The following is a 25,325-nucleotide window of genomic DNA, read 5'->3' as shown; positions in this document are numbered from 1 at the left end:
GCAACAGAAAAAAATCAAAAACCTGTAGAGATTGACGGGATAGCACAGCGAGTTGATAAACACATATTTTTCTTTTATACATCTTTTAGGCTGACTCTGCTTTGGGGACCCACACAAGTGAGGTATCATTTTACTTGGGAGACTGAGGGAGACACTGGGTGGTAGGAAGTTTGTGCCCAAGCGGTGATCCTACAAAGAAAAGTGAGGAAAATATGCTTTTTTTTAAGCAAATTTTGAGATTTGCAGAGGAGTCTGGGTAAGAAAATGTTGGGGGATCCAGGCAAGCCAAACCTCCCTGGACTCCTTGAGGTGTCTAGTTTTAAAACATGTCTGGGTTTGGTAGGTTTCTCTAGATGAAGGCCGCACCCGGGACCAAAAACGTAGGTGCCCCCTCAAACGCAGGTAGTTTTGCAATAGATCATTTTGATGTGTCCACGTACTTATGTGATGTTCCAAACACTAAAATTGTGAAAAGAAATGCACTTAGTTAATGTTAAAAAGACTCCTCATCCACCAACCAAGTTCGTGGCATTCTTCATCATCAGGGTACCACCCGAGACACCTAGCGTGTCACGGGTGTGCTGCGGCGCCTGATTACAGCGGAGCAGGTTTTGTCATTTTTACCACACATACTAGTTGCATTTGGCGCAAGGGTGAGTGATGGTTCAGTAGATCAAATTTTATTAAGAAGAAATTTCACAAAAATGAAATGCACTGTAAATAACTGAAAGGCCAAAAAACCGCACTAATGACTCACAGCTCATGAGCTGTAAAGCCACGACAAGGCACCAACCGTTTACAGTCCGTTCACACACCTTTCGTACATGACACCACAAGACCATTCACGCCACCAGCCACGGGCCTGGCACATTACAACACTCGCATTGACAGACAGAGCCACTCAAGGGTCCATCACTTACATACGCCCACATGCCTGATACAGCAATCACACCAGCTGATGGGAGTTTGTGGACTTGCGTTTGGCTGGATGTGTGTTGCAGTAGTAGTGTATTTACACCGCCAGCCAAGCGCCACGCCACACACAACAGCATCACTTTTTTTTTTTATTTAAACAAAGAAACCACTAACTAATTAGAAATAAGTATAAAACTGCAAACACAAACGCTCTAACTAAATACATTACAGAAATGCCAATCATGAAACTGAACACATGAAAATATAAAACCGGCAGTTTACGCTCACGGTAGTTCCCAGTAATTCTTCTGGGTATGGTAATGCCTGAAACAGCCACCCACACGCAGCCCAGGCTTTGAAGGACAATCGGGGCAGTACATTTGAGTCTCCCTCTGGATACCTCTTCGAGCACAGACTCTACATTTCTTAGCTGGAAAGTCTTTTTTGGGTGTGGGAGGAATGTGCTCAGCAAAGTGGCGATCTTTCAATCTAGCCACATCCTCCACCACTGCTACTCTAGGAACTCTTGCCTGTTACACCACAATAAGGCTCTCTATCACTGACTCCTGAAATTTCACAAATGTCATCTTTGACTCTGGAGACCTATCCTTGAACACAATAAAAGCATTAAAAGTTGCCAAGTGGAACAGGTGAATTGCTAACTTCTTATATCAAATGTAAGACTTACGAACAGCAGTATAAGGTTCCAACCTCTGATCAACTCTATCTACACCTCCCATGTGCTTATTATAATCTAAAATGCATACAGGTTTGCGCACTTCAGCAACCTGGCCCCAAACAGTCACAGGTAAAGTACTTTCATCATGGATGCAGACATCCCTCCTGTCTGTAAATTTCAGAGCTAGCAGCTCATCATTCCGCAGTGCACTGCACTGTCCCCTCTCAAGTTTGTTACAGACAAGCTCCCTGGGATAGTCTTTCCAGTTACAACGAATTGTGCCACAATCAAATGTCCACTCTAAACAATTCCTTGAACAACTGCACTCCAGTGTAGAAGTTATCTACATACAAATGGTGACCTTTGTTAAACAGTCGTCTACCAAGTTCCCACACAATTTTCTCAGTAACTCCAAAAGTAGGCAGACAACCAAGGGGGTCAATACTGGAATCCCTACCAGTGTAGACTCGGAAATTATACACATATCCTGTACTACTTTCAGACAGCATATACAATTTTATTCCATACTGTGCCCTCTTGCTAGGAATATACTGCCTAAAAACCAAACGACCCTTGAAGAGGACCAAAGACTCGTCCACAGCTACTTCTTTGCCTGGAACATGGACCTCTGAAAACCAATCTATAAAATGATCAAGGACAGGCCTAATCTTAAAAAGATAGTGGGAATCCGGGTGCTCTTATGGCAAGGCTAAAGCATTGCTCTAGAGTGTGGCCTAAGTCTGGCAGTGTTGCCCCTCAAATACTGCTCCACATACAAATTAGTCTGCTCAACAATCTCTTCCAAAAATACATCGTCCATAAACAACTCAAAGAAATTGACATGCAAAAAGTTTTCCGTATTGACTCTATACCCCGGGAGACCAGTAAATGCAGGCAACTCTGGCTGTTCCATGTTTGGGGCAACCCAGAGTTCAGGTCTTCCAACAGGAAACCTTTCAGCCCCAGGTTGCTGCACTATTGGCACATCAGTGTCCTCCTCTAAAACAGGCCCTTCATCTGCACTGAGTGTGGCTTCCTCATCAGAAGATTCCTCTCCAACAGAAACATCACTGCCTGAATCTCTCACTTCCTCCTCTGCCTCAGATGCAGAGTCCATCTCATAATCATGATCAGACAATGACTCAAAAAGCATACCAACCACCTGCTGAGCGGTCATACTGCGGCTAGCCATGATCCTTCCTACGAAAAGTAACTGGACAAATGCACCACCAACAACCAGCACTGTGCAAGATAAGTAATAAAGAAAGTGTGGCTTTATCACAAAGAGTTATGTACTGAAAAACTCTACTGCTTACTTGCCGGAAAAACCTACTCACCAGCAACTACTCTGCACAGACACAGCAATCACCAATGATATCCCACTAAAAAGAAAAATAGAAAAGCAAATTAGACATAGGACAACACAAATATCATTGTGCACAAATCTAAAGACAATTTCACACACAATCCTGCATTTAGTACACCACCTACAAATATGTCATTCATGCATGGCAACAATACTCCTTTGGAGTAAATTGTTTTTACTTACGTAAAACATGAAACTACACAAAGCGCAGTTCAACCACTGCCAAAACAGCAAGGAGCCACAGCAAAGGAAGCAAAAGCTTTGAACTAGAACAAAAAGGAGAAAGAAACTGTTTAAATCACAAATGCAAATACTTTGCCAGTTGACAAACACTCCACCATCAAGCATTTAGAAATTGGTGCCTAAGTAGACTCTTCCCCCTTAGGGGCAGATGGGCCTACTAAAATAAATAGGCCTATATGCCCTAAGGGGGGCAGAAAATACCTTTAGTAGTGTGCTCCCATGGGGAGCGACCCTTGCCCAAGGGGCTACCCGCCCCAGAGAAAAATATTAGGCCGATCTGCCCCCAAGGGGGGCAGAAGTGGCCATAAATAATTTGCCCCGTCAGAGGGGAGTGACCCTTGCCCAAGGGGCTGCCCCCCCATACAATAAACACACACACACAATCCCTGGTGCCTAAGTGGCTTCCTAAAAGAAATAGGCAGATCGGCACCCAAGGGGGGCAGAAATGCCCAACAGTTATATGCCCCCCTGAGGGGGGGGTGGGAGAGGGACCCTTGCCCAAGGGGGCACCCCCCCTCCCACCAACAGAAATAAACAAATTTCAAAAATCCCTGGCGTTTCAGTGGTTTCTGCCCACCTTGGGGGCAGATCAGCCTAAAAATATTAGGGGGCAGAAATGGCCGTAAAATCTCTGCCCCCCAAAGGGGAACGACCCTTGCCTAAGGGGCTGCTCCCCAACACATATAAAGCAAAATTACAATTTGTAAATAAAATCCCTGGTGTCTAGTGGACATTCCTGCTGCCGATCGCGATGCCATTGGGCAGCAGGAATGCTCAAAGAGACATTGAGGGAAAGGAAGACCCTTTCCTTTCCCCGATGCCTGTTTGTGTACAGCCCCCCCACCGAAGGAGAAACTCGCCTGTTCTCCTAACCCCGTGCTGGAATCAAATGGCTCCCAGTGTGACTGGCACCCTCTAATGATGTTGGCGCGTGATCGCGCGCTGACGACATTAGAGAGGGGTGGGGTGGAGGGGGGCGTGGGAGGTGGATGGGGAAAGGCTTCCTGTTCCATCCCTGCTCTGGGGATGACGTAACCAATACGTCCGCGGCACAGAATGAGTTAAACTTCGTGACTGACATACTTTAAAGCCAGCTGGAGCTTTGGCTTGGCCCATAGCTCCACTCAAACATAATTGTCTGACCATATCCATTAGTTTGGACAGGCACCCTTTCATTCTAATAGAATAAATCCTCACACATCATTATGTGCCCCTCCAAAATTGTGCTTTCTCTCATCACAACCTAGAGGGAGCTCCCTAGCTTAAGAGAAAATTTTGACCCCTGCCAGGCTCCAGAGTCCTACGTCATCAGCTGCCCATTCAGGAAGTCTTTTTCCTTGGCCAAAGTAGTTGAACTCCGTAAGAAAATCAATATCATCTCCTGATAAGTTTGTTTGGTGATCTGGAGGTCGTTGCAGCTGCCTGCTGGCATGCGCATTGTGCATACAATGTGGAATTCTAGAGATGAGATGACAAGTTTTACTGAGGTATTCTTTTTACAATTTTTAGTAGTCACTCTACACTCTGTCTTTCTATCTCAACTTTTTTTTACTATATACAAACATGTATTAAAATTGTTATATATTCGAATTGAAATTGTTGCAGTCTTAAAAAATTGCGCATAGACAAAACACGTTGCCTGCCAATTGTTGTATACAAACTCAAATGAAGTTGCATTTGAATGTTTTGTAAAACTTACAAATGAACTGTTAAAATATATGAACGAATTTCGCAGCAACTTCTTATTCGTATTCATATTCGTAAATTAATGGACTACACGTAACGTGTGCTTCACTCCTTTTATACAGTTTCAGTCCTTTTGCCTACTACAACAGTGGGCTTCTGCTTTGCCGTAGTGGATTGTCTTCTAGGGACTTGCACAGTAGTAACAGAGGTACATATTGGACCACACAAGTGTATAGCCTGTAAGGACACTGTACAGGAGTAGTGTAATTGCATTTAAGACCCATACCTGGTCTATTGTCTTCATCAACAGTGTGGAAATAGTGTGAGTGCATTGTCTACAAGGGACCTGCATGGAAGTAGTGAAGGTGCTTTAAGATCAAGAAATTGTGTATCGTTTTACATCGCTGTGTGTGAAAAGAGAGGTTGTTTGAGAGCCCAAGGTGGTCCATTGCCTTGGAGTATCTTGTTTGAAAGTAATTTAGTTGCGTTAAACACCCAGAATTGGTGCATTATAATGTAGTGTAGGTGCAATTAAGACCCCGAGATGTTGCATTTACTTCAGAGTTCCTGCATAAAAGTATTCTGTCATTTAAAGCCCAGAGATTATTTGTTGTCTCCAAAGACCCTGAATAGAAGTAATAAAGTTACAGGTGTTACCTGGAGATGGGCATTCACCTTCCAGTACTCACCGTGGAAGTAGTGTTGGTGCATTTTAAGATTAGAGATGGTGAACTGTAATCTAGGGCCCGGAACCAAAGATGGTGCATAGTCTTGACCCTGCATAGAAGGTAGTGTAGGTGCATTTAAAATCACAGATGTATTGTGATCAAGGACTTTAGATAGACTAATGTAAATGTAATTTATTTATATAGCATAGGTGCACCTAAGCCCCAGAGAAGCTATATTGTGATCTCTGTATCCCTGCCTTGAAGTCCCAGCACCTGAATGCATGAGGGTCCTGTCTGTTTTGGACTTTCAAAGATAGTCCTTCCTTTCCAGCCTCTTCCTCACCAGTCATGGCCTCTGCTGGCTGGCGGATGGTCTCTGCAGGTCACGGCCCAGATCTTGCAGCCTATTGTTTTTTCCCTCTCTCTGCAGGAGCACATTGTCAGTTACCGTGTGGCGGGGAGATATTGTAGGTGAGAGTTCAGCCTCAGTAACTACATGTCTCTCCTCTCTACCCCTCAGGTGTACTTTGGCAGATGGTTGATTGAGGGGAGTCCCTATGTCATCCTGCTGGACATCGCAGCCACTGCCTGGAGCCTGGACCGGTGGAAGGCTGAGCTCTGGGACAGCTGTGCCATTGGCATCCCCTGGTATGACCGTGAGGCCAATGACGCTGTACTCTTTGGCTTCCTCACCGCCTGGTTCCTGGGGGAGGTAAGAGCTGCTGGCCTCAGATAGGCCTCAGTTATCACTGGTGTGACGAGGGTCTTGTGGCAAAGCTTGCTTGTTCATGAAAGGGCAGCTTGGACCCTATAATCGTGCGCAGTGGGGTTGGCAGCCTCCCGCCACCACCCGGCTGTGCACAGCCTATGACAATCACATTTTCTTTCCTCTCCCCCTTATGCCTTGTTTCCACACTTGCCATTGTCTTCCCACTTCTCACTTCTCACTCCCCTTATCTCTCCCTCTCTACTTCTGTACTTTATCGCCCTCTTGCACGTTTTGTTGGGGATTTCTATTCTCACCCTATTTCCACCTTTTTCACTCACCTTTTCACGACCCTTTACCTTATCACCCTTTCTTTTTCACTGTTTCAGTCTCTGACATCACTTTTGTCATCTTCCGTTCACTGATTCTCCTTAATGCCCTCCCTGTGACTCTTTTCCTCGACCCAGTCTTCTTTCTCACCAACTCATCCTACCCCTTACTTTCTCTCGGCCTCATTGTCTCCCCCTCTTTTCTCACTTTATTTCTCTCACCCTCTTCCTCTCGTCCTTTTCTCCTGCCCCTGTTTTTGTCACTTCTTCGCTGCCCTCCCTTGGGATATTTCTTTGTCATCATGTGTTTTTAACCCTGTTCCTCTCGCTCTTTGAACCCCTCTAGCTCTGGAGATCTTTGTTGCCCACTCTCACCCTTTGTTCTGTCAGCCCGTCTCTCACTCCTCTAACCTCTTCCCTCACAGTTTGCCGCTCAGTCGGAAGAGAAGCCCTTCATCCTGGCACACTTCCACGAGTGGCTGGCAGGCGTAGGGCTCTGCTTGTGCCGGTTCCGGAAGCTCCCAGTAGCCACCATCTTCACTACTCACGCCACCCTGCTTGGGCGCTACCTGTGTGCGGGCAGCGTTGACTTCTACAACAACCTACAGAATGTAAGTATGTACCACCTCACGAGATGGGGGTGTGAGGATACAGCCGAAAGAGACAAGTCGGCATGCGGGCAGAATTGGGCCCGTCAAGTCCAATGAATGTGGGTGAAAGAAGGTCTGGAGCCAGAATACCTTAACTTTACTCAAACTACAAAAGTTGTACACACAAGATAGCCATTTTTTGACCTTATCTGTTTTACGTACCTCTCTCCCAGTAACATTGGTCTAGAGTGCAGTGATAATGCCTCATGTTGCCCAGAATGCTATTTATATTGAATTGCCACACGATCAGTGTCTCCACGGCACAAATATCCAGTCCAGAGTTTTGCTTTTACAAATCCTTGTCTCCGTGTACATTATCTTATTAAATGGGGACCAGACTACAAATCCGATGATGCACTGATTTTTTTTTTTTTTTTCTTTTTTTTTTACTAAAGCCTGGACATGGAAGGGTCGTGTTGGGTCCTCTAGTAATACTGGAGTTAAACAATCCAAGCCTTGTCATTCTTTCAGATGCACTCATTTGATGTGCCAGAGTCCTTCCCTGCCCCACTGGTTTTCAGAGGCACTGGACATGCAGTATACTGCGCAAACTGTTGATTTGCCAAAGAGCATAAAGTCAGATGTTTGTAGTAGGTGATATAGTTGGTGGACGTTGAGGAAAGTTGACACCGTTGAAGTCCACAGAAGACATTTGGCTTATTGAGAGGATGAAAAGGATTTTAAGGCAAGAGACATTTGCCAAATGAGGGTGAAGTGAGATGTAACTCTCTAGTTCATCTTGTGTCTGGGGTGATGAGGGGTGAGGAAGGCGGGCACATGCCTTCATTGTCTCTTCAACTCTCAGCCTCCGTTTTCTTTCCAGTTCAACGTGGACAAGGAGGCGGGCGACAGGCAGATCTATCACCGCTACTGCATGGAGCGGGCGGCCGTGCAATGCAGCCACGTCTTCACTACTGTGTCGCAGATCACTGCAGTAGAAGCAGAGTACCTGCTGAAGCGCAAGCCAGGTAAGAGCGCTGACCAGTGTGCCATGTTTTTTTGATCATCAGTCCCTTCCTCTTCTTTTGGAGTAAAGATCTTATCCTCTGACCATCACAGTGAGACGAGCAAAGGAGTTCACCTTCACCTGAAGATACACAGGGCCTGATGTAGATCCCACTGTACGGGTTACTCCGTCGCAACGGTAACGGATATCCCATCCGCCAAAATCTAAATACTATTGTTTTCTATGGTATTTAGATTTTGGCGAGCAGGATATCTATCACTGTTGTGACGGAATAACCTCTCCACGAGATTTAAATAAGGCCCAGAGTTCTTTATTTTGCCTGTTATCCCGAATGCAGAGCACTGGAGCCACCTGAAGATACATTTCAGAGTGGTACCTTGAAAAGGCTGCCAAGTCCAGGCAAGCATATCACATGGTTTACTGTTCAGGCTGGCAACTAGTTCCATGTCGTCGGTTCACCAACCCGGGGCTTTCATTTCACATTTTAAAATTTTCTAGGAATTGCATGCCTCCCAGCCTTTTGAGTCTTCTCGAAGGGTACAATCCAGTGATATTGGGAGGTGTGCTCACTGAAAGCAATGAAGATGTAATATTTTATGGAGGATGAGGGAAGTTTTCATGGGGTGACCTAGTGAAAGCATTTTGAGTGTTTGAAGGATAAAAATAGTTCCAGTGAGGGTGACTTACTTAAAATGAGGATGAATTACGTAAAGCAGGTCCTTCGCTAATGGTCCCTCCAACCTCTTTCCTGTAGCAATCTTTTCAAATACAGTGGGACTGACTAATGTGCAGAGATACTAACACTCTAACAAACGTGAATATAGATTTTTCTCCCTGGCATATAGACCTTTCTCCCATTTTGATTATTTGCTTGGGCTTACACCGTATCTAAACTCAAAAGCTGCAATCTATCTACAGGCAATGACTTGCATCATTGTGCCCCCTTAGAGGTACTGATCCACGGAAAAATGGCAAAATTTTACCTCTCATGGAAACAAGGGGCCAGGTGTGCAAACACTAAGAATACTGATTTCTTAATTGCGATTATCTTCGAATCGCAATCAAATCAAATCAAATCATTAACATTTATAAAGCGCGCTACTCACCCGTGCGGGTCTCAAGGCGCTAGGGGGGAAAGGGGGGGTTATCGCTGCTCGAACAGCCAAGTCTTTAGGAGTCTCCGGAAAGCGGAGTGGTCCTGGGTGGTCCTGAGGCTGGTGGGGAGGGAGTTCCAGGTCTTGGCCGCCAGGAAGGAGAAAGATCTCCCACCCGCCATGGAGCGGCGGGTGCGAGGGACGGCAGCAAGTGCGAGGCCAGCGGAGCGGAGGGGGCGGGTGGGGACGTAGAAGCTGAGGCGTCTGTTGAGGTATTCCGGTCCCTTGTTGTGGAGGGCTTTGTGTGCGTGGGTGAGAAGACGGAAGGTGATCCTTTTGCTGACTGGGAGCCAATGCAGGTGTCTCAGGTGTGCGGAGAAGTGGCAATTAGGAAATTGGCATTCCTAAAGTACTTTTATTCCTAAATAACGATTCCTAGCAGGTCGCAAATTGACCTGCCTCATGAATCTAATTAAGGTAGGTTGTAATTTGTGACCCATCAGGAATCACAGCCATCATGGGGGCGGTGGCCGACTGGGTTCAGCTGACCTCCATGACTGCGATTGCTTTTTAATGGAGTTATCTTTTTATTTTTTTTAAATGCAGACCATTTTTGTAAAAGGAAAACAGGATCAGTTTAAAAAGAAAAAAAGAAAACTTTTTTTAAGAGTAGGCAGTGTCCAGTGGGATGTTTTTGTTTAACATTCTCAAAGGGGAAGGGTTCTCATGGGTCCCCTCTCTCCCTTTTGCGAATAGGTTACCACCACTTTTAAACGGGTGGTAAACTATTACTGTTTTGCGACTGGAATTCAAACGCATAGCAGTAATACATACAATACCAATTTGGTATTTGGAAGGGACGGCCAGAACATGCCCCTTCCAAATACCGCAAATGCAAATTGCAGTTAATCTAATTTGGTACGTTTGGAAATGATCAAGCACCACCCCTGTGCTCAGAAGATGAGAAACGAGGTAGTGATGCCCACCGTTGCAGCCCTACCAAGTACCACGCATCCCGTGATAAAGTAACGCTTTTTTACAGGAGGTTGACCCACGTGTTAGAAAGACACCCACGATGGACTCTGTTGATATAGCTAATACTGACCATGGTACCCGTGGGTCTATAGGATTGTCCTTGTGACATTATTATATATATCCATATACTCATGGGCATCTTCAGGGTCGGGTTGGTAAGTCAGGCACTCGGGCAATGGCCGATGTGTGAGATGCAGCTGTGGGCTGCTTTTTAGGGCAGAGTGGTGACGGAATTGCGATCGATCTGTTATTCAGATGCCAACAGAGGCTCAGTGTGGGCCAAAGTGGCCTTCCTGGAGGCCTGTATCAGGAGGCACAGGGCTTCTGTTACCTTCTTTTCACCAACAAACAGGGCAGGAGTCATCAACGCGAGCACTCCTGGGCCGGCCATTGCTATAAAAAGCGAACTTGGCTCTGCCAATGTATGTAGATTGATAAGAAACAGGGGTCGGGGGTGAATAGAAGTGACCTCAATAATATTCAGCTATAGCCTATAGTTCACTTGTGTGAACTAATCCATGCACAAGGAGTGCTGGCGATGTTTGCATTTTTTTGTAATCTCACTGGAGTTAAGAAAAAAAAAGTTAAGTATCAATATCTATTCCATAGATCTCGGCAGCTAGACTGAGATAATTCATTTTTTCCGACATGCCTCTTTTGGAGAACCCTCCCCCTTTCCTTATTTTGATACTACTTAAAACATGGAAGCAGTGTTATGCGAAAAAGAATAATCCAAAATTGTGGGCCACTTTTTTATGGTGCCCGGCAGTTGGGGCCGGCAGCTTTAGGAGGAAGAGGGGCGGGCGGGAAACACACACTTCAAACATGCACACACACACACTTCAAACATACACGCACACACACACACACTTCAAACATGCACACACACACACTTCAAACATACACGCACACACACACACACTTCAAACATGCACACACACACACTTCAAACATGCGCACACACAAACACACACACTTCAAACATGCACGCACACACACACTTCAACCATGCACGCACCAAACATTAATTTTAAAACATCACACACACTCATTCTTTCACACACACACACACACACACGCATGCACATCCATTAACACCACTCATAACACTCAAACATGCACGCGTACACCAAACATTCAATTTAAAACATCACACACACTTAACTTCAGCCTCCAGGTCCCAGGAGGGTTGGGACTGCTGCCTTCCCTCATTGGCTTGACCTTAGGTCAGCCAATGAAGGAAGGCAGCAGTCCCAGCCTCCTCACAGAGAGGGTTGGGGTCAGTGAGACTGCTGACCCCACCCCACTCTGTGACGAGGTGTCACTGATTGACACTCGCCCTGGGCGCTTCAGGGCTTAAACCTGAAGCGCCCAGGGAGAGTGTCAATTAGTGACGCTTTCCTCGTCACCCAGGGGAGGGCCTCGAGGCACCTTTACTGAGCCAAGGAGGTCACGCCCATAGGAGCTGTTACTTCCTCAGCCCAGCAAAGTTCAGCTCAGGCAGCCAGGAGTGTGAACAAATCGCGCATGTCTGCTCCTGGCTGCCTGAGCTGAACATGAAGAGTGCCTGTCAGGCTGACCTTTGTTCAGCCTGACAGACACTCTTCATGAGGAGCAAAAGGTGGGGGGGGGGGGTGTGGCCCCTCCGCCCTAAAGAACGGGCCGCCACTGGTGCCCGGGCCTAATTTTCATCCCAATCCGACCCTTGGCATTTTAGCCATGCCTGCCACCATGGTATTGGTAGTTGCGAAATCTGTGATGCATAAAGCGAGTAGAGCATGTATGAGCACACCACAAACCAGACAGTTTTTTCCCTCCTCACTGCTCAGCAAAGTAGTCCGTGTTAGACTCCACGTAGTGTGGCCATAACAGCTGTGACCTCGAAACATGACCTGCTCAAGCCTCTCCAACGTTCCACAGTTAGTGGAACCACGGCTGCAGAGGAGGCCTACGTGTATTTGTGACGCGGGCTGGCGCTGTCCTGACAGAGGCAGACCGGCACCTGAAAGGCAGCGTGTGAGGTGGACCAGTATAAGCTAGTCATTATGGGTGGTTGTGGATAGGGTATCTTGATGCCTGTGAGTGGACTCTAGTACTGTAAGCACCATTGTAAACCGAGAAAGTCACCCCTCAAATTGTTTTTGGGGACTGGGAAGGAAACCTCGAGCCCGCCTAAGGAACAGTTTGTAGAAATAAAGAAAGGTCGTTTATAAAAGACGTAACCGAAAGAGGCACGTGTTCACTTTTCTTTGTTCAATCCCTCAAACACAAACCATGTAATTGTAGATATGGTTTTGCTATAAGCACACAAACATAGTATAGCAAATCAGGAATGGGGTGATAATGCAGCTATGCCAGGGTTGTTTTTGAAATGTGTTTTGTGGTGTTGAAATCCCTGACGCACCCACGCAACTATTTGTTGGCCGTACAGTTTATTATCATTTTACATAACATAGGATAAGATGAACTTAATGCACTTTCAGCAAGTTATGAATTTTTAAGCAACAGACCATGTAACAAGCATTTTCAATGCAACGGGTCTTGCATTTGCTCGAGTTAGTTATTAGCGTTGTGAAGAAAAAAAAATGCAGCGGGATCGCGCTGTGTGGAAAATAAACAGATAAAGTAGTCCAGGCACCATGCTGAAAACATCGAGCCTCGTATGTTTTTAGTAGTTAACCTGTGAGGTGTAGGTGGGCTAAACACAGGAAAAGGCATGACGTATGCATACCTTTCACAAATGAAAGCAAGCAGATTTTAAAATGCAAGCCCACGAACCAATGAAAGTGACTGACTTGACATGGGCGTGGTTAGAAGCCCAAAGAGAGATTACAGAATGGGACGGAGCGCTATGCGCTCGCCCATAAAAAAAGAGTAAAACAAAAAGCACAGTGTAACAAGTTCTTGGCTCCAAAAGCCACTACTGGCTAAAGTTCTTGCACATACCAATGACACACGGGTTACTTCTGACTGCTTTGCACGCATCAGCTCATCGCCGTCCTGGCTTGTCATGGCATGATGGTGAAGCAAAGGCCCTAGTCCAGAGTTTCAACTTCTTGCAGCGGCAGAAGTGGGCCATTACTGGTGAAACCACCTGGAAATAAAACAAACTTCAGAACAGTGCATTTAATGTTTGTAGATCTAAATGTCTTTTTTTTTTCCAAAAGTTAATTTTAATAAATTGAGAAGTATGCATATTTCACATTTCTTTATCTGACGATGATAAATGTCATTTAATCGGAATCCTTATTTTTGTATTTGTTCTATTGTGTATGGTCATCTGATAGCTTTCAGGTGACTGGTGTGTGACTTGTATTGCGTAAGGTCATCAGATAGGTGTCAGGTGACAGTGTGTTGTGTGACTAACACTGTGTAGCAGCCCAGCTTTGTAGCCAATAGCACTTCACTTTCTGCGACCTGTATCTGCACTCCTCCCACTGGTGAATTCGCTCTTAACCATATCAGGCCAGTGTTCGTTTGCGTGGCTGTGGTAAATGCCTCAAGTCCAATCACATAGCGATGTACAACCGGGCTAGGTTAATGTGATCACATTCCTTATTATCGGCAGTAAATGTAAATGTGTTTCTGAAGCAGCACTATGTCTTCCGGGCTGCAGTTCCCAGCTCCCAAGCAAACCAATGCTAGCATCACACTTGAGCACACCAAAAACACATAAATGTCACACATAAGCAGTCTGAAACCTTCCCACTGCCTCTGCTCTTCGGCCTGCCCATCAAACCTCTGGTGCCACAATAGAGGCAAGATGACCAAATCACAGGGTTTACATGTTCTGAAACTATTGGAAAATAAAGTATCTCTATACTATGGTGACCCTTTAATGTATCTGAGCAAACCTGTTCGCTAGGGCCAGGGATAATCCAAGCATTGAACGAATTCAGAGAATGCGCTGGATTAGGAGTAAACTGTACCAAAGCCATGATATTCAGTGTTGTTCTTATAATTAATGATATGAACTGGTCTGTCAAGACAGTGTACAAACAAGCACACAATGCTTTAACTAGCTGAGTATTCAGGAAGCCAAAAATGAAGTAACCAGATTAGAAAACAAACAGCCCACAATAGATTTCATATGGAAAGACACACACTACTGGTCCAGGGTTCCAGGTTTTGTACTTGCGAGAATTCTACTATCAAAGTGATACTCCTCCCAAAAATTCTGTGCACGCTCCAAAACTGTATTTCAACCCCCTTGAAATCTCGTCAAAACACTTAGCTCCTAGTTGAGATCCTTCATTTTGCTGGGTGGATGCCACAGAGTAGTCATGGCAAAGTGTTAGTTCACTTATGATGGTGGACACTGTATGCCTGGCCCCGTATCGTATTATAGAGCTGCACACCTGCAAGTAATAAATGATTGGATATACGCCCCCCCCTCCAATAGAAGAGAGATTTGGACTTTAGGCTACATCTTCCCCCTTACAATATATTTAAAGAGGCAGACCCCCCCCAAAGAATCCTCCTCTACCAAAGTAGTATTTGACTCCTGTAGGGCCTTGCTCACACAAATACACTGGGATAACAAAATCACTGGGGAAATCCCACTCTGCGCACCAAATCAGTTTCCCCCCCAGTCACCGCCCTAAACGACTCAAAGGAATGGGACAGCCGTGGCATTTCTACCTTGAGCAATATCGCTGTATCCAGCACAATGAGATCCTTCGGGGAGCTACACGAAGAGTTAGGCCTTGTGAACTCCCTATTCCTCTGCTACTTACACCTGAGATGTGCTATGACATCATACCTTGCAAACATTCAAGAGGTCCCTTGAAGCCAAACTTAACATGTCACAGGTACTTTCAACAAGGCAATATCTGCTTTGAATATATCGCTTCATAAACACCCCAGATACTTTAGATAACACAAGACTGGCATGAGAGATGGAGCTGGGCCTCTTAGAAGGCGAAATGTGGACAGTTGCGTTGATGGCACCCAGGGAAGCGGCAATATCTACTGCCTGATACAATTAAAATGTTCACATTGAATCTACGTAGCTCCACAACAATTGTGGTGGATACAACTCAGACCCGACGCTACATGCTTTAGATGTCAAACTGAGGATGGGGACTTCCAGCACGCCGTGGGCATGCAGCATTTTTCATCCTTTCTCGAAGGGTATAACTAACACACTACAAATAGTCGTGGGTCACCTAATTGACTTGAATCAAACAATTTGTTTGCTAATTAGTATAAAAGATGAAGGCTTTGCTGAATAGAACCTATTGAGACTGGGCCAGGTCCTCGGAAAAAGAAACGTACCCCAAAACTGGGAGAGACCAGTTGTCTAAAGGATTGCAAATGTAAAACACGTGGATGCATGATGTACATTAGAACTGCATATACATGAGTCAGGAGATGCCTCTAGTAACACAATTAAACTATGATCAGTGAAATGTAATTCCAAATATGCTTGAATGGGAGTTGTGCGTTAAATATGCATACATTTGGAATGGTGTGTACATCACACTGCTGATGCGTGATGCTAGACCCTGTTATATTGTCAAGTTTGTTATTAGAACATTGAAAAGGCCAGTAGCCTTCTTCCTGGAACCCACTGCCTTTGTGAGTTTGCTTCACATCTAATGCCCTGCCCCACTCTTACCTCTTTGATGGGTGAGCAGCAGCCAAACTATCGCTCTGCTTATTTTTAAGGACCCACTAAATGCTGTACAGGTGTTCTCTGCTGACTCCCCTGCCACGTATCTCACTTCTGCTTTATAGCGCCTTTTCGACCTAATCAACCTGTTGCATGCTGTCACCTTCTACCCCTCCTCACCCCAAGCCTGGCAATACTTTGCAACCCTTCCTGAATGCAGGAAAAACTCCAGCCAAAACACAACTAGATCACCCAAACATCATATCGGCCTCCTTTTATTCATTTCTGTCACATCTGAATCCTAAGCCCAAACTATTAACCTAAAAACAATTTGCCTTGATCATTTGTGTGATGGAGGCGCTGGCTTTGACTATGGCGGTTTGACTTCCAAGTAACTAAACTTTAAGTAATGTTGTTCCTAAGTATCTTTCTCTTGAATTCTCTGTTATGACACCCATTTCCTGATTCTCAGACCCATCTCCCTTCATTCTTACCCTATCATCTGTTTCTGTTGTGCTCTGTCCCTCACTCTTGCTGCCGGGATAGATTCTATTTCTCTGACCCCTCCCCCCCATGTTTTTTTTTTTTACTACTCTCAGATGTGGTGACCCCAAATGGACTGAATGTGAAGAAGTTCTCTGCCATGCATGAGTTCCAGAACCTGCACGCACAAAGCAAGGGCCGGATCCAGGAGTTCATCCGAGGCCACTTCTATGGGTGAGCTGCCCTCTCAACACACATCCGCTGTGTCTGTCTTGTGCCTTTTCACAACAGTGTCCTTGTTCCTCCCCAGAAGGTTCCATTTTTGGGACCTGGTGAAGTCTCCCAGCCAGAGTCCCCTTAGGGACTCTTTGTAGGAGATGGACTTACCTATAGGGAATACGATTTCCATAACCTAGTGTGCAAGTAATACTTCAGACATTTACTCTGACTGTTAACAGTTGAAAAGATAAAAGCCCATATACTATGGTTGAACCTCGTGTACTAACAGGATCTGACTGGCCTATATGGCAATAAGACAGTGTCCGATGGGCTTGTCTGACAGATCTGTGTTTGTGGGCTGTTTTTCTTGGCTGTTTGTGGGCCTCTTTTATGGTGTAGTGGGCTGGTGTTTGCTGTTGATTTCTCTGATGATACTACATACATTGCCTGCTTCAAGCAAAAATGCACGAAGTCACTCATCTTGGAAAACAGCTATACCATGCTTCTCCAACTAGTAGCTTGTCAGCTCCCTGTAAGTAGCTCTCCTGTATGCAGTCCAGCCCACCAAATTGGGAGCTTTAGCTTGGTTGAATTAATATGTTTCCTAAAACTGAAAAACATGTATCCCGGATGAAATCATAACCTCATAAAGTGATGTTTTGAGAAAAATTGATTTCCAAAATAAATTCAAAGCTGTTTGAGTGCTACGTTGTGCAGTGTTGGGGAGACCTATTACAAATACTGTTACCTTGATGCTAGGGGAGTGTAGTGTTACAAGTGAGAACCGAGACGAAGTCACTGGAGAGTGGTTCCTTTATTCACCTCATCCAGCTCCTGCTCCGCTCTCCGTAACCGTCCTCCTTATGTACCTCGCATTCCACGATCCCATGGCATCGTGAGAACGTTACCATGTCACCCTGTCGGGTACAAACCACGTAGAGGACTGTTTAAGCTTTTTTTTTTTTTTTTTTTTTTTTTTACTTTACCTTACCTCTTGCAAGTCTGACTGATACATTTAGGTGCCACTACCAGTAATCTTGCATAGGGTGGCAACTAATGTAATCATATCCGATCTGCTCACTGTTTCAACACTAATAATTTTAGTAGCTTGGGATGATTTTCATTGAACGCAAGTAACTCTTATTACAGAAAATGTTTTTTTTTTTTAGCTATCTGATTCGCTAATAAGGGCTACCTTTATTTTTGTTTCCGAGCCTGGGCCAAAGAGTCTTGGCTTCCCTCTCCATGTAACAGCCCTGGTTCTAGGCATTGATGGTAGGTATGTATTATTATTATATATATAAATCTGCCATCAATGCCTAGAACCAGGGCACATATGTATAGTTGTGGAAGACCAACTAATGGCATTGAAGGTTGGGATAAGCATATGTTTATGTGTGGATATTTGTGGTGGTGCGTGTATGTGGGTCTAATGATAGCAATGGCAATAACGGAATGTGTGTATATTTGATTATGCACACGTTCAAGAATGTTGGCAATGACTTGAGCTGTTTTTTTGTCTAACAGTACTGACACTGATTTAAGCAGTGAGTGCAGTGATGGGAGGTTTTTGTACAGGTTCACCATTACTGACTAACGATATCTCCTCCTCCTTTCAGGCACCTGGACTTTAACCTAGATAAGACTCTTTTCTTCTTCATCGCTGGACGCTACGAGTTCACCAACAAAGGAGCAGACATCTTCCTGGAGGCGCTGGCTCGCCTCAACTACCTGCTCAGGGTAAAAGGATGGACAGGAAGCAGTAGCTTGAGGAGGGGCATGCAAATATTTAGGGGAAGAGAGCAGAGGAGTGAAGGGAGACAAACAATGAGCCATCTCTGTAAAGTTTGTTGATGAAGGGGCTAGTGTATCAGTTGTGCTTGTTGCCTCACCAGACCTACTGGGCTTTGGGATAAGTGGTGGCCATCTGAGAGGTGGGGGATCCCAGTAACACCCCCACTCTCCCTCCATACAAATACAATTTCAAAAACAAGGTTTATGGACTATGGCTATCCATGAACATACACAGGTAAAACCAAGTCCAAGAGACCTATGACGAAGTTGATGAGGAAGAGAAACCAAGGGATGGAAGAAATGGGCAAAAGGGTGAAGGAAGCAGAAAGAAATAGAGTAGAGGAAGACCAGCACATGGAGGAACAGAGAAGGGTGTAGCTGAGTTACTGAGAGATGTGATCAAGTGGTGGATTAAGGATGTGGAACGAGTGAAACTGTGATGTGTGTGAATTCTGGAAAACTAAAACAGAGAAACAAAACCGGAGGAGACCAAATCATGGAAAAACAGTTTTAAGGAAGGACCGTTTTTTAAGGAAATAATAAAAAATCGAACATCAAAGGAAACGTTTGAAAGGAAAGCTAATTTTAAGGGAAATTCCAAAATTATATTAAACTTGGGTGGAGTTTCGGACTACCGTGAGGGTTTTGGGTTGAGGGATGTGTAATGTTTAGGGTGATGAGTTTTTAGAAGTCAGGAATGATTGGCATTTCAGCATAGAAAAGGGTTTTAGGTTTCAGAGATGGGTGGAGTGTAGGGGGGTGAGTTTTGTATGATCAACAGATGAGTGGTGCTTAGGTGTGTGGGGTGTTTTAGGTTTCAAGGATGGGTGGAGTGTAAGGGTGTTGAGGGCTTTTAGGGTTCATGGATGGGGGAGTTTAGGGCAGGTGAGGGTTTTTAAAGTTCAATAATGGGTAGCAGTTGCGGGAGTGAAGTCTTTTAGGGTTTAGGATGGGGTGAAGTTTAGGGTGGTGAGGGGTTTTAAGGATTCAGAGATGGGTTGAGTTTAGATGTAGAAAGTGTTCTGGGAGGAGCAGTTTAAGGTGATTAGTTCTTATAAGTTATGGATGGCTGGTGTTTAAGGGTGGTGAGGGTTTATTAGGGTTCAGGGTTGGGTGGCATTTGGGTGTACTGAGGTGTTTTAAGAGGGATGGAATGGGTGGGGTTTAGGCTTACAAAGGGTTTTTTAGGGTTTAGGAATGGGTGGCGATAGGGGTAGTGAGTGGTTTTATGGTTCAGAGAGAGTGGAATTTTGGGGTAGAAAAGACTTACGCTTCAAGGGTGGGTGTAATTTAGGTGTGGCAAGGGGCTTTAGTGGGCAGGTATTAATGGTATTTAGGGTTGTGAGGGGCCAGCAATGGATGGTGTTTACAAGTGGTGATGGGTCAGCGAGTTAAAAGCATCCAAAGTAAATGTTAGTCAATTCAAAATATATTAATATGAAATAATGTCTCCTGAAGTAAAGCACTGAAATGAATATCTCAGACAAAACTGTTTTTGAAAGTAAAACCTACAACCATTGCATTTACACTTAAAAATAGGCACTCAAAAGCAAATTTAGACAAAAAGACATTCTTTGAACTGGTTTCTACCAAAAGGTAAATACTATTCATTCTGAAAATTTCCATTAAACAGTTTAGGTAAAATGGTTTGTCAGTAATGGTATTCCATGAAATAGTTTTTCTATGAAATCACGTACAACTGTGAAACTGTAAGGCCGTGGCCAGAACAGCCACCCCACCCTCAACCTGAACTCTGCATGAATCCTGCACTGCTGAAAGAGACCCTTGGTTATCTGAGAGTTATGTCTTTGACTCACTTTGTGGCATATTTGTGGCTACTGTAACAGCACTTGGTGTTTTAGACTCTAGAGATCCGAACTCACCCCTTGCTGTCATGTCTTTGCAGCGGGGTGCTCTGCAGGCTTTAGGCTGCTGTTGAGTAATGTGCTGTTCATTGTGACCTTACCCCTTTTTCTCTTCCAGGTCAATCACAGTGACATCACAGTGGTGGCTTTCTTCATCATGCCAGCCCGGACAAATAACTTCAATGTAGAGACACTAAAAGGGCAGGCTGTGCGAAAACAGCTATGGTGAGCTATGAAATCTTTCTTACACTCCTGCTCACCTCATTTACCAATACTGGCACTTACACACTGCTCTGGAAGGGCACAACAATCTTGAGCCTGTAATATCCTGGCTCCACTCCTCGGAGCCATACAAAGCAATGTCAATGCCCTTTAGTCCTAACCTACAGCATCCCCTGCTAAGCCTGCATGGGGACACACATGTACCTCTATGCACATCAGTCCTTACCAGTGCATCCACTGATATTCTAGTGCTGGGACCTGTACATGGCTTTGCCAGTTGTGATCAGCAATATTCGTCAGTACACTACCATTTAGTGTACACATGACTTTCTGTGCATCTCAGTAATGACCAGTGGCCTTGCTATCTACCCTAGCACTTGGACCTGCATACATATGTCAATGCTCATCTGAATTACTTGCTAACCCTAGACTACAATTGTTAATTCAGACAGTGCTAGATGAAAACACCTTTTGTGATTCATGTACTGGAATGCACAAATATCTGTCTTACACCCTTCTGGCAAGAGGTACCACCTTATGCTGCTTATTGTATCATTTGCCATCTCCCAGCTACTATATGGATCAAAACACAGTCTGCTAGTACACCTTGTCCATCCCATGCTGTTCCAGTACTGGGACCCCAACAACAACTCTGTGCACTCTAATCTGCATTGATCATTCTGAGTACATCGCCAGCACGAAGGAGCCCCCCGAGGTCAAACACTGCACAGTACCAATGTAAAATAACAACACAGCAGTGGCCGTTCCCGCAGTAGTGATATGTAGCCCCCCAGTTATTCCAGTTATAGGACATGTGCAGATGGGCTGCGACTTATCCTCCCATCACTTTTGTCTCCCTTTCTCTGCAGGGACACAGCCAACTCTGTTAAGGAGAAGTTTGGAAAGAAGCTGTATGAATCTTTGCTGGTGTGAGTATATCACTATGTTGGCATGATTAGTGAAAAATACTAATAATAGAATTTGAATCCTCTTGCCGTGAGCCTGGAACAAACGGATTTGAAATTTACCAAAATGGAGCTCGTGGGAGAGGTCATCTTCTCAGAATAACCACGTCTGTCTCCCCAAGAGGTCTCAGTGTTTTCGCTATATCGGTCCTTTCTGCTACTGCATACAGACTTATTTATCTACTGCCTTGTACTGCTTATAGGTACAGAAGCCCTTAAGCAGCTTTTACGCATACATAACATGAAGCCAATTATTTATTAATATATAAAGAGTGCACCACAAATGGAATTGTCTCTTGTTACTTAAATAATTAAACGTTCTCGCCCTCCGCTATGGGTGTTAATAGCAGTTGCCTGTCAAACATGACAAATGCAAAGCACGTGCGGTGCTACACTAAGAGCTGCGTGGATAGCCCACCTGAGACTATAAACTAGACCAAGGTACAATGGTGTGGAGTGGTTAGAGACACCCGCACTGGAGACGATCAGTAGCAATTTAAGAGCTTAGACAATCTTTTTGGTTTGAGCTCAAGGGAACTAAGGAATAGGTATAGGACACCTCCGAAAATGCTTCTGGAGTTTTAAGGTCTGGTGAAGATCAGTGCACCTCTTAAAGTTCATTAACACATCATCCAAAACTCACATTTTGTTTGATGAAGAATCTAATCAAACAGGGAAAAAACTTGAAACAATACGTTAGTAGTACGCGTTGTAATACCCATGCTTAGCATACTCTTGCCAACCAGTGTTCTGGTTGGATATTTGCAAGTTTATTTTTATTTTTCGAAGACGTCTCTCAAGCCACGAGATGTGGTGTGACTCTCTTCTTGGTGTACATTGTCTTTGGGCATCATCTTATATTGTGTATTTTACACCATCTGGTTCTGACGTGTACCATTTGGGTTCCGAGTTTGTGTGCTGAACATGTTTCTTCATACTCTATCAGTTCCTTTCCGATCCTATTGAATCGGATAGGTCTTGTCTCAAGATCCTTTGTCTCTCTGGCGTGTGAATACCTTCAGTAGCATTGAAAACCATGGTTCGATACCCCAAGCATCGGGAGCTGACTGCGTTCTCCAGTTCTCCATAGCCAGAGAATGCTGATGGCATGTGGCTGATAGAACGGACACACTTGCCCTTACATTTCTAATTACCTGTAGATGGACCACCACAATGTGTGCAACTTGTGTCTGTCCCCTGACCCCACCGGTGCTTGCTGTGCGTCATGCCTCACTGAGGTACCAAACAAAATGCCTTTGGACACACTGAAAGATTTATCAACAAATGTCTTCACAGACCCCAGACATCTTGTTGGAAGAAGATGACTTCGTGCTGAAGAACAGGAAGACGCTGGCCCGCCTGGTTTTACGGCCACACAGCCCACATCAATCCCAGTTTTTTCTAGCGCACTGGAGCCGTGGGGATGGTGGACATTGAGCTGATGCTGTAAAACAGCAGCCTCATACCAAGACAATGTCCAAGGACATGAGTATGCCATGGGGCCACGAGGTTCATACCACTGAGCCAGGGCCTGAATAGATGTTCCACGGGAGTTGGGTTGAGCTTCGAGCAAGGACTCCACAAAAGATAACTCGCAAGCATCTGATGCGTTCGGTCTCTGGTTGGTACTCGGAAAAGGCTTCAGAGCCTTTAAATGAATTAATTGTTTAATTATTTAATTGTCTTATTGTTGTTTCCAATGTCGAGGCTACTGTATAGGGTTTGGAAATAAACCTGAAAATTGCTTTATAGTTACCTATTGACTTCAGGAAGGTCATCCATGGAAATGAGCCAATTGTTTAAAGTCCTTTTCAAAACATGTTGGTGTGGTCCTATGTTAAAGTTAAGGATCTATAGCCTTCGGCCTTGGAAATAACAATAGGACAATTATTTATATATATATATATATATATATATATATATATATATATGTATGTATATATATATATATAAACATTTTCTCTAGCTGGTAAAGTAAAAAAGTGGTATTATTAACACACCAGGGCTACATGAAATGGAAGGCGAATTGGTATAGTTTTATTGTTAACACGACTAGGATATGTCAGAGTACAATCAAATAGGGGTGAGTACGTCTTCAAATTCCTTTATTTTCTAAATTAATTAGGTAAATTTTGTTTCTATCTCTTAAGAGGTCGACTATCTATCACATAAAGATGTAGTGACCTCATGTTAAATATGGGTTTGATCATATAACCATACAATATATTGTACTGTTGAATTAATAGATGCTTACCAGATGGAGGGCAAAGTACTGATACATGATTTCTGTATTGTATTCTAGGTGCTTCCTATTTCAATATTCTGTCCTGATCATGACCCACCTGAATTAATTTCGAAACGTCGACATTGTATTATAAAATGTGTATTGGCTTTTGAAAAATTCAGCAGGCTCACAGTACCTATGGGTATAGGTGCTTATTTGAGTCCTCATGCTTTTAACCACAGCTTGGTTTTAGTTTTCATGTAAATAGCACTGCAACACTTATACTAACACATAATTCTCTCGGTATACAGGAGCATCGGTATACAGGAGCACCTCGATTACTTTAAATTGTGGAATTTAAGTTTCTAATAAATGTGATATATTGCCCACGAACTTCATTGGTACAGAAAGTTCTTTATGGTACAACCACTGTCGTGGAGGTTAATTCATATCCTTCCCCCGGAGGGACCAAAACATTTTTCTGTTACATTTTTCACTTACCCAGATCCCAGGGTATTGGGTTGCCCCATTTTTTCAAAATAAAGGGCACAAGCAGCAGGTCTAGTTGCTAAAATAACATGCCTAAAAGCACCACTAAAATGGCTATACAACTTGGGCCAAGTCGCCGTTCCTTTTCAGCACACATTGTAGGGACAAAACATAACACATGCAATCAGGCACAAAACCTGTCTTACACTTTATCTAGCCCCTAAGAAAATCATGGAAAAAATTTCGAAAGTGCGGGGGAGTTAATGCTGACTAAGCATAGCATAAAAGCTCAAAGGATAGCAAGTTCCACAATGTAGGTAGTATCTTAACTCATCCTAAAACTGAAAAATATTACAAAGGTAAACCTCCTAGATCTGAGCATCTTGATAAAGCGATGGAAGCAAATAGGTTTGATGGCATGACCTTGTGACTGAAATTACATTTACAACTTAAAGAACATGATGTGTACAAAAGAACATGCGTAGCTGCCCCTTGTGACACTAACCATGCAGTATCTTGTTTTAGAGAATAATTAATGTTTATTACATAAGAAACCATAGCCTATTTTCTTGAAGCAGAGCAGTTCTTTGAAATAAATAGGAAAATAGCCATTTCATTCAGCCAATATAAAACATTTTTGAGCCCAAACCTATGCCTGCTCATGCATAAGAATAAAAGGCACAAGAGTCCTGAAACCAGGACCAGATGCTAGATATGGAAACATTTCCACCTTTCACATTCCATTTTCATAACAACTGCCCACTAATCACAATTGTCCACCATCCTCCTGCGCTGGACACTCATCTTCTCAGATAAAAAAAAAGGAAAAGTGGAAAAGAAATGCAAAACTCTTTTTACAAGGAGCTATCTTATTTCTCAATAGAATTAAGTGCATAATGGTTTCCTCCATGGTTTCTTCGCTTCTGGTGTTTCCCCAACTCTGGTTGTGTTCACTGTGTAATGTGAAGGTTTACAAGTAGTGATCACATAACGTTGATTGGTTGCTTACGTGATAGTGTCTGATGATTGAGCTGGCAGCTATTATTTTTGCATTGGATGGGTTGTGGCTTGAGACTGCCTCCTGCTCTGCCTCCAAAATCTGTTTCATCAGC

The 25,325-nt window shown here is 44.1% G+C and overlaps 1 protein-coding gene across 1 annotated transcript in view; it reads left to right on the top strand.

Annotated features, from left to right (window-relative positions):
• GYS1 (glycogen synthase 1) overlaps positions 1 to 25,325 on the top strand; it is a 125,456-nt gene that overhangs the window by 54,285 nt on the left and 45,846 nt on the right. Inside the window, exons 3-9 of the mRNA XM_069200857.1 lie at positions 6,078 to 6,269; positions 7,018 to 7,203; positions 8,066 to 8,210; positions 16,552 to 16,669; positions 18,274 to 18,394; positions 20,432 to 20,538; positions 21,405 to 21,464. Of these exons, the coding sequence (XP_069056958.1) occupies positions 6,078 to 6,269; positions 7,018 to 7,203; positions 8,066 to 8,210; positions 16,552 to 16,669; positions 18,274 to 18,394; positions 20,432 to 20,538; positions 21,405 to 21,464 (929 nt within the window). The remainder of the gene's footprint in view (positions 1 to 6,077; positions 6,270 to 7,017; positions 7,204 to 8,065; positions 8,211 to 16,551; positions 16,670 to 18,273; positions 18,395 to 20,431; positions 20,539 to 21,404; positions 21,465 to 25,325) is intronic.

The sequence above is a fragment of the Pleurodeles waltl genome, chromosome 7 (assembly GCF_031143425.1).
Source record: "Pleurodeles waltl isolate 20211129_DDA chromosome 7, aPleWal1.hap1.20221129, whole genome shotgun sequence".
NCBI lineage: Eukaryota > Metazoa > Chordata > Amphibia > Caudata > Salamandridae > Pleurodeles > Pleurodeles waltl.
This window is presented reverse-complemented; position numbering and strand designations above follow the sequence as displayed.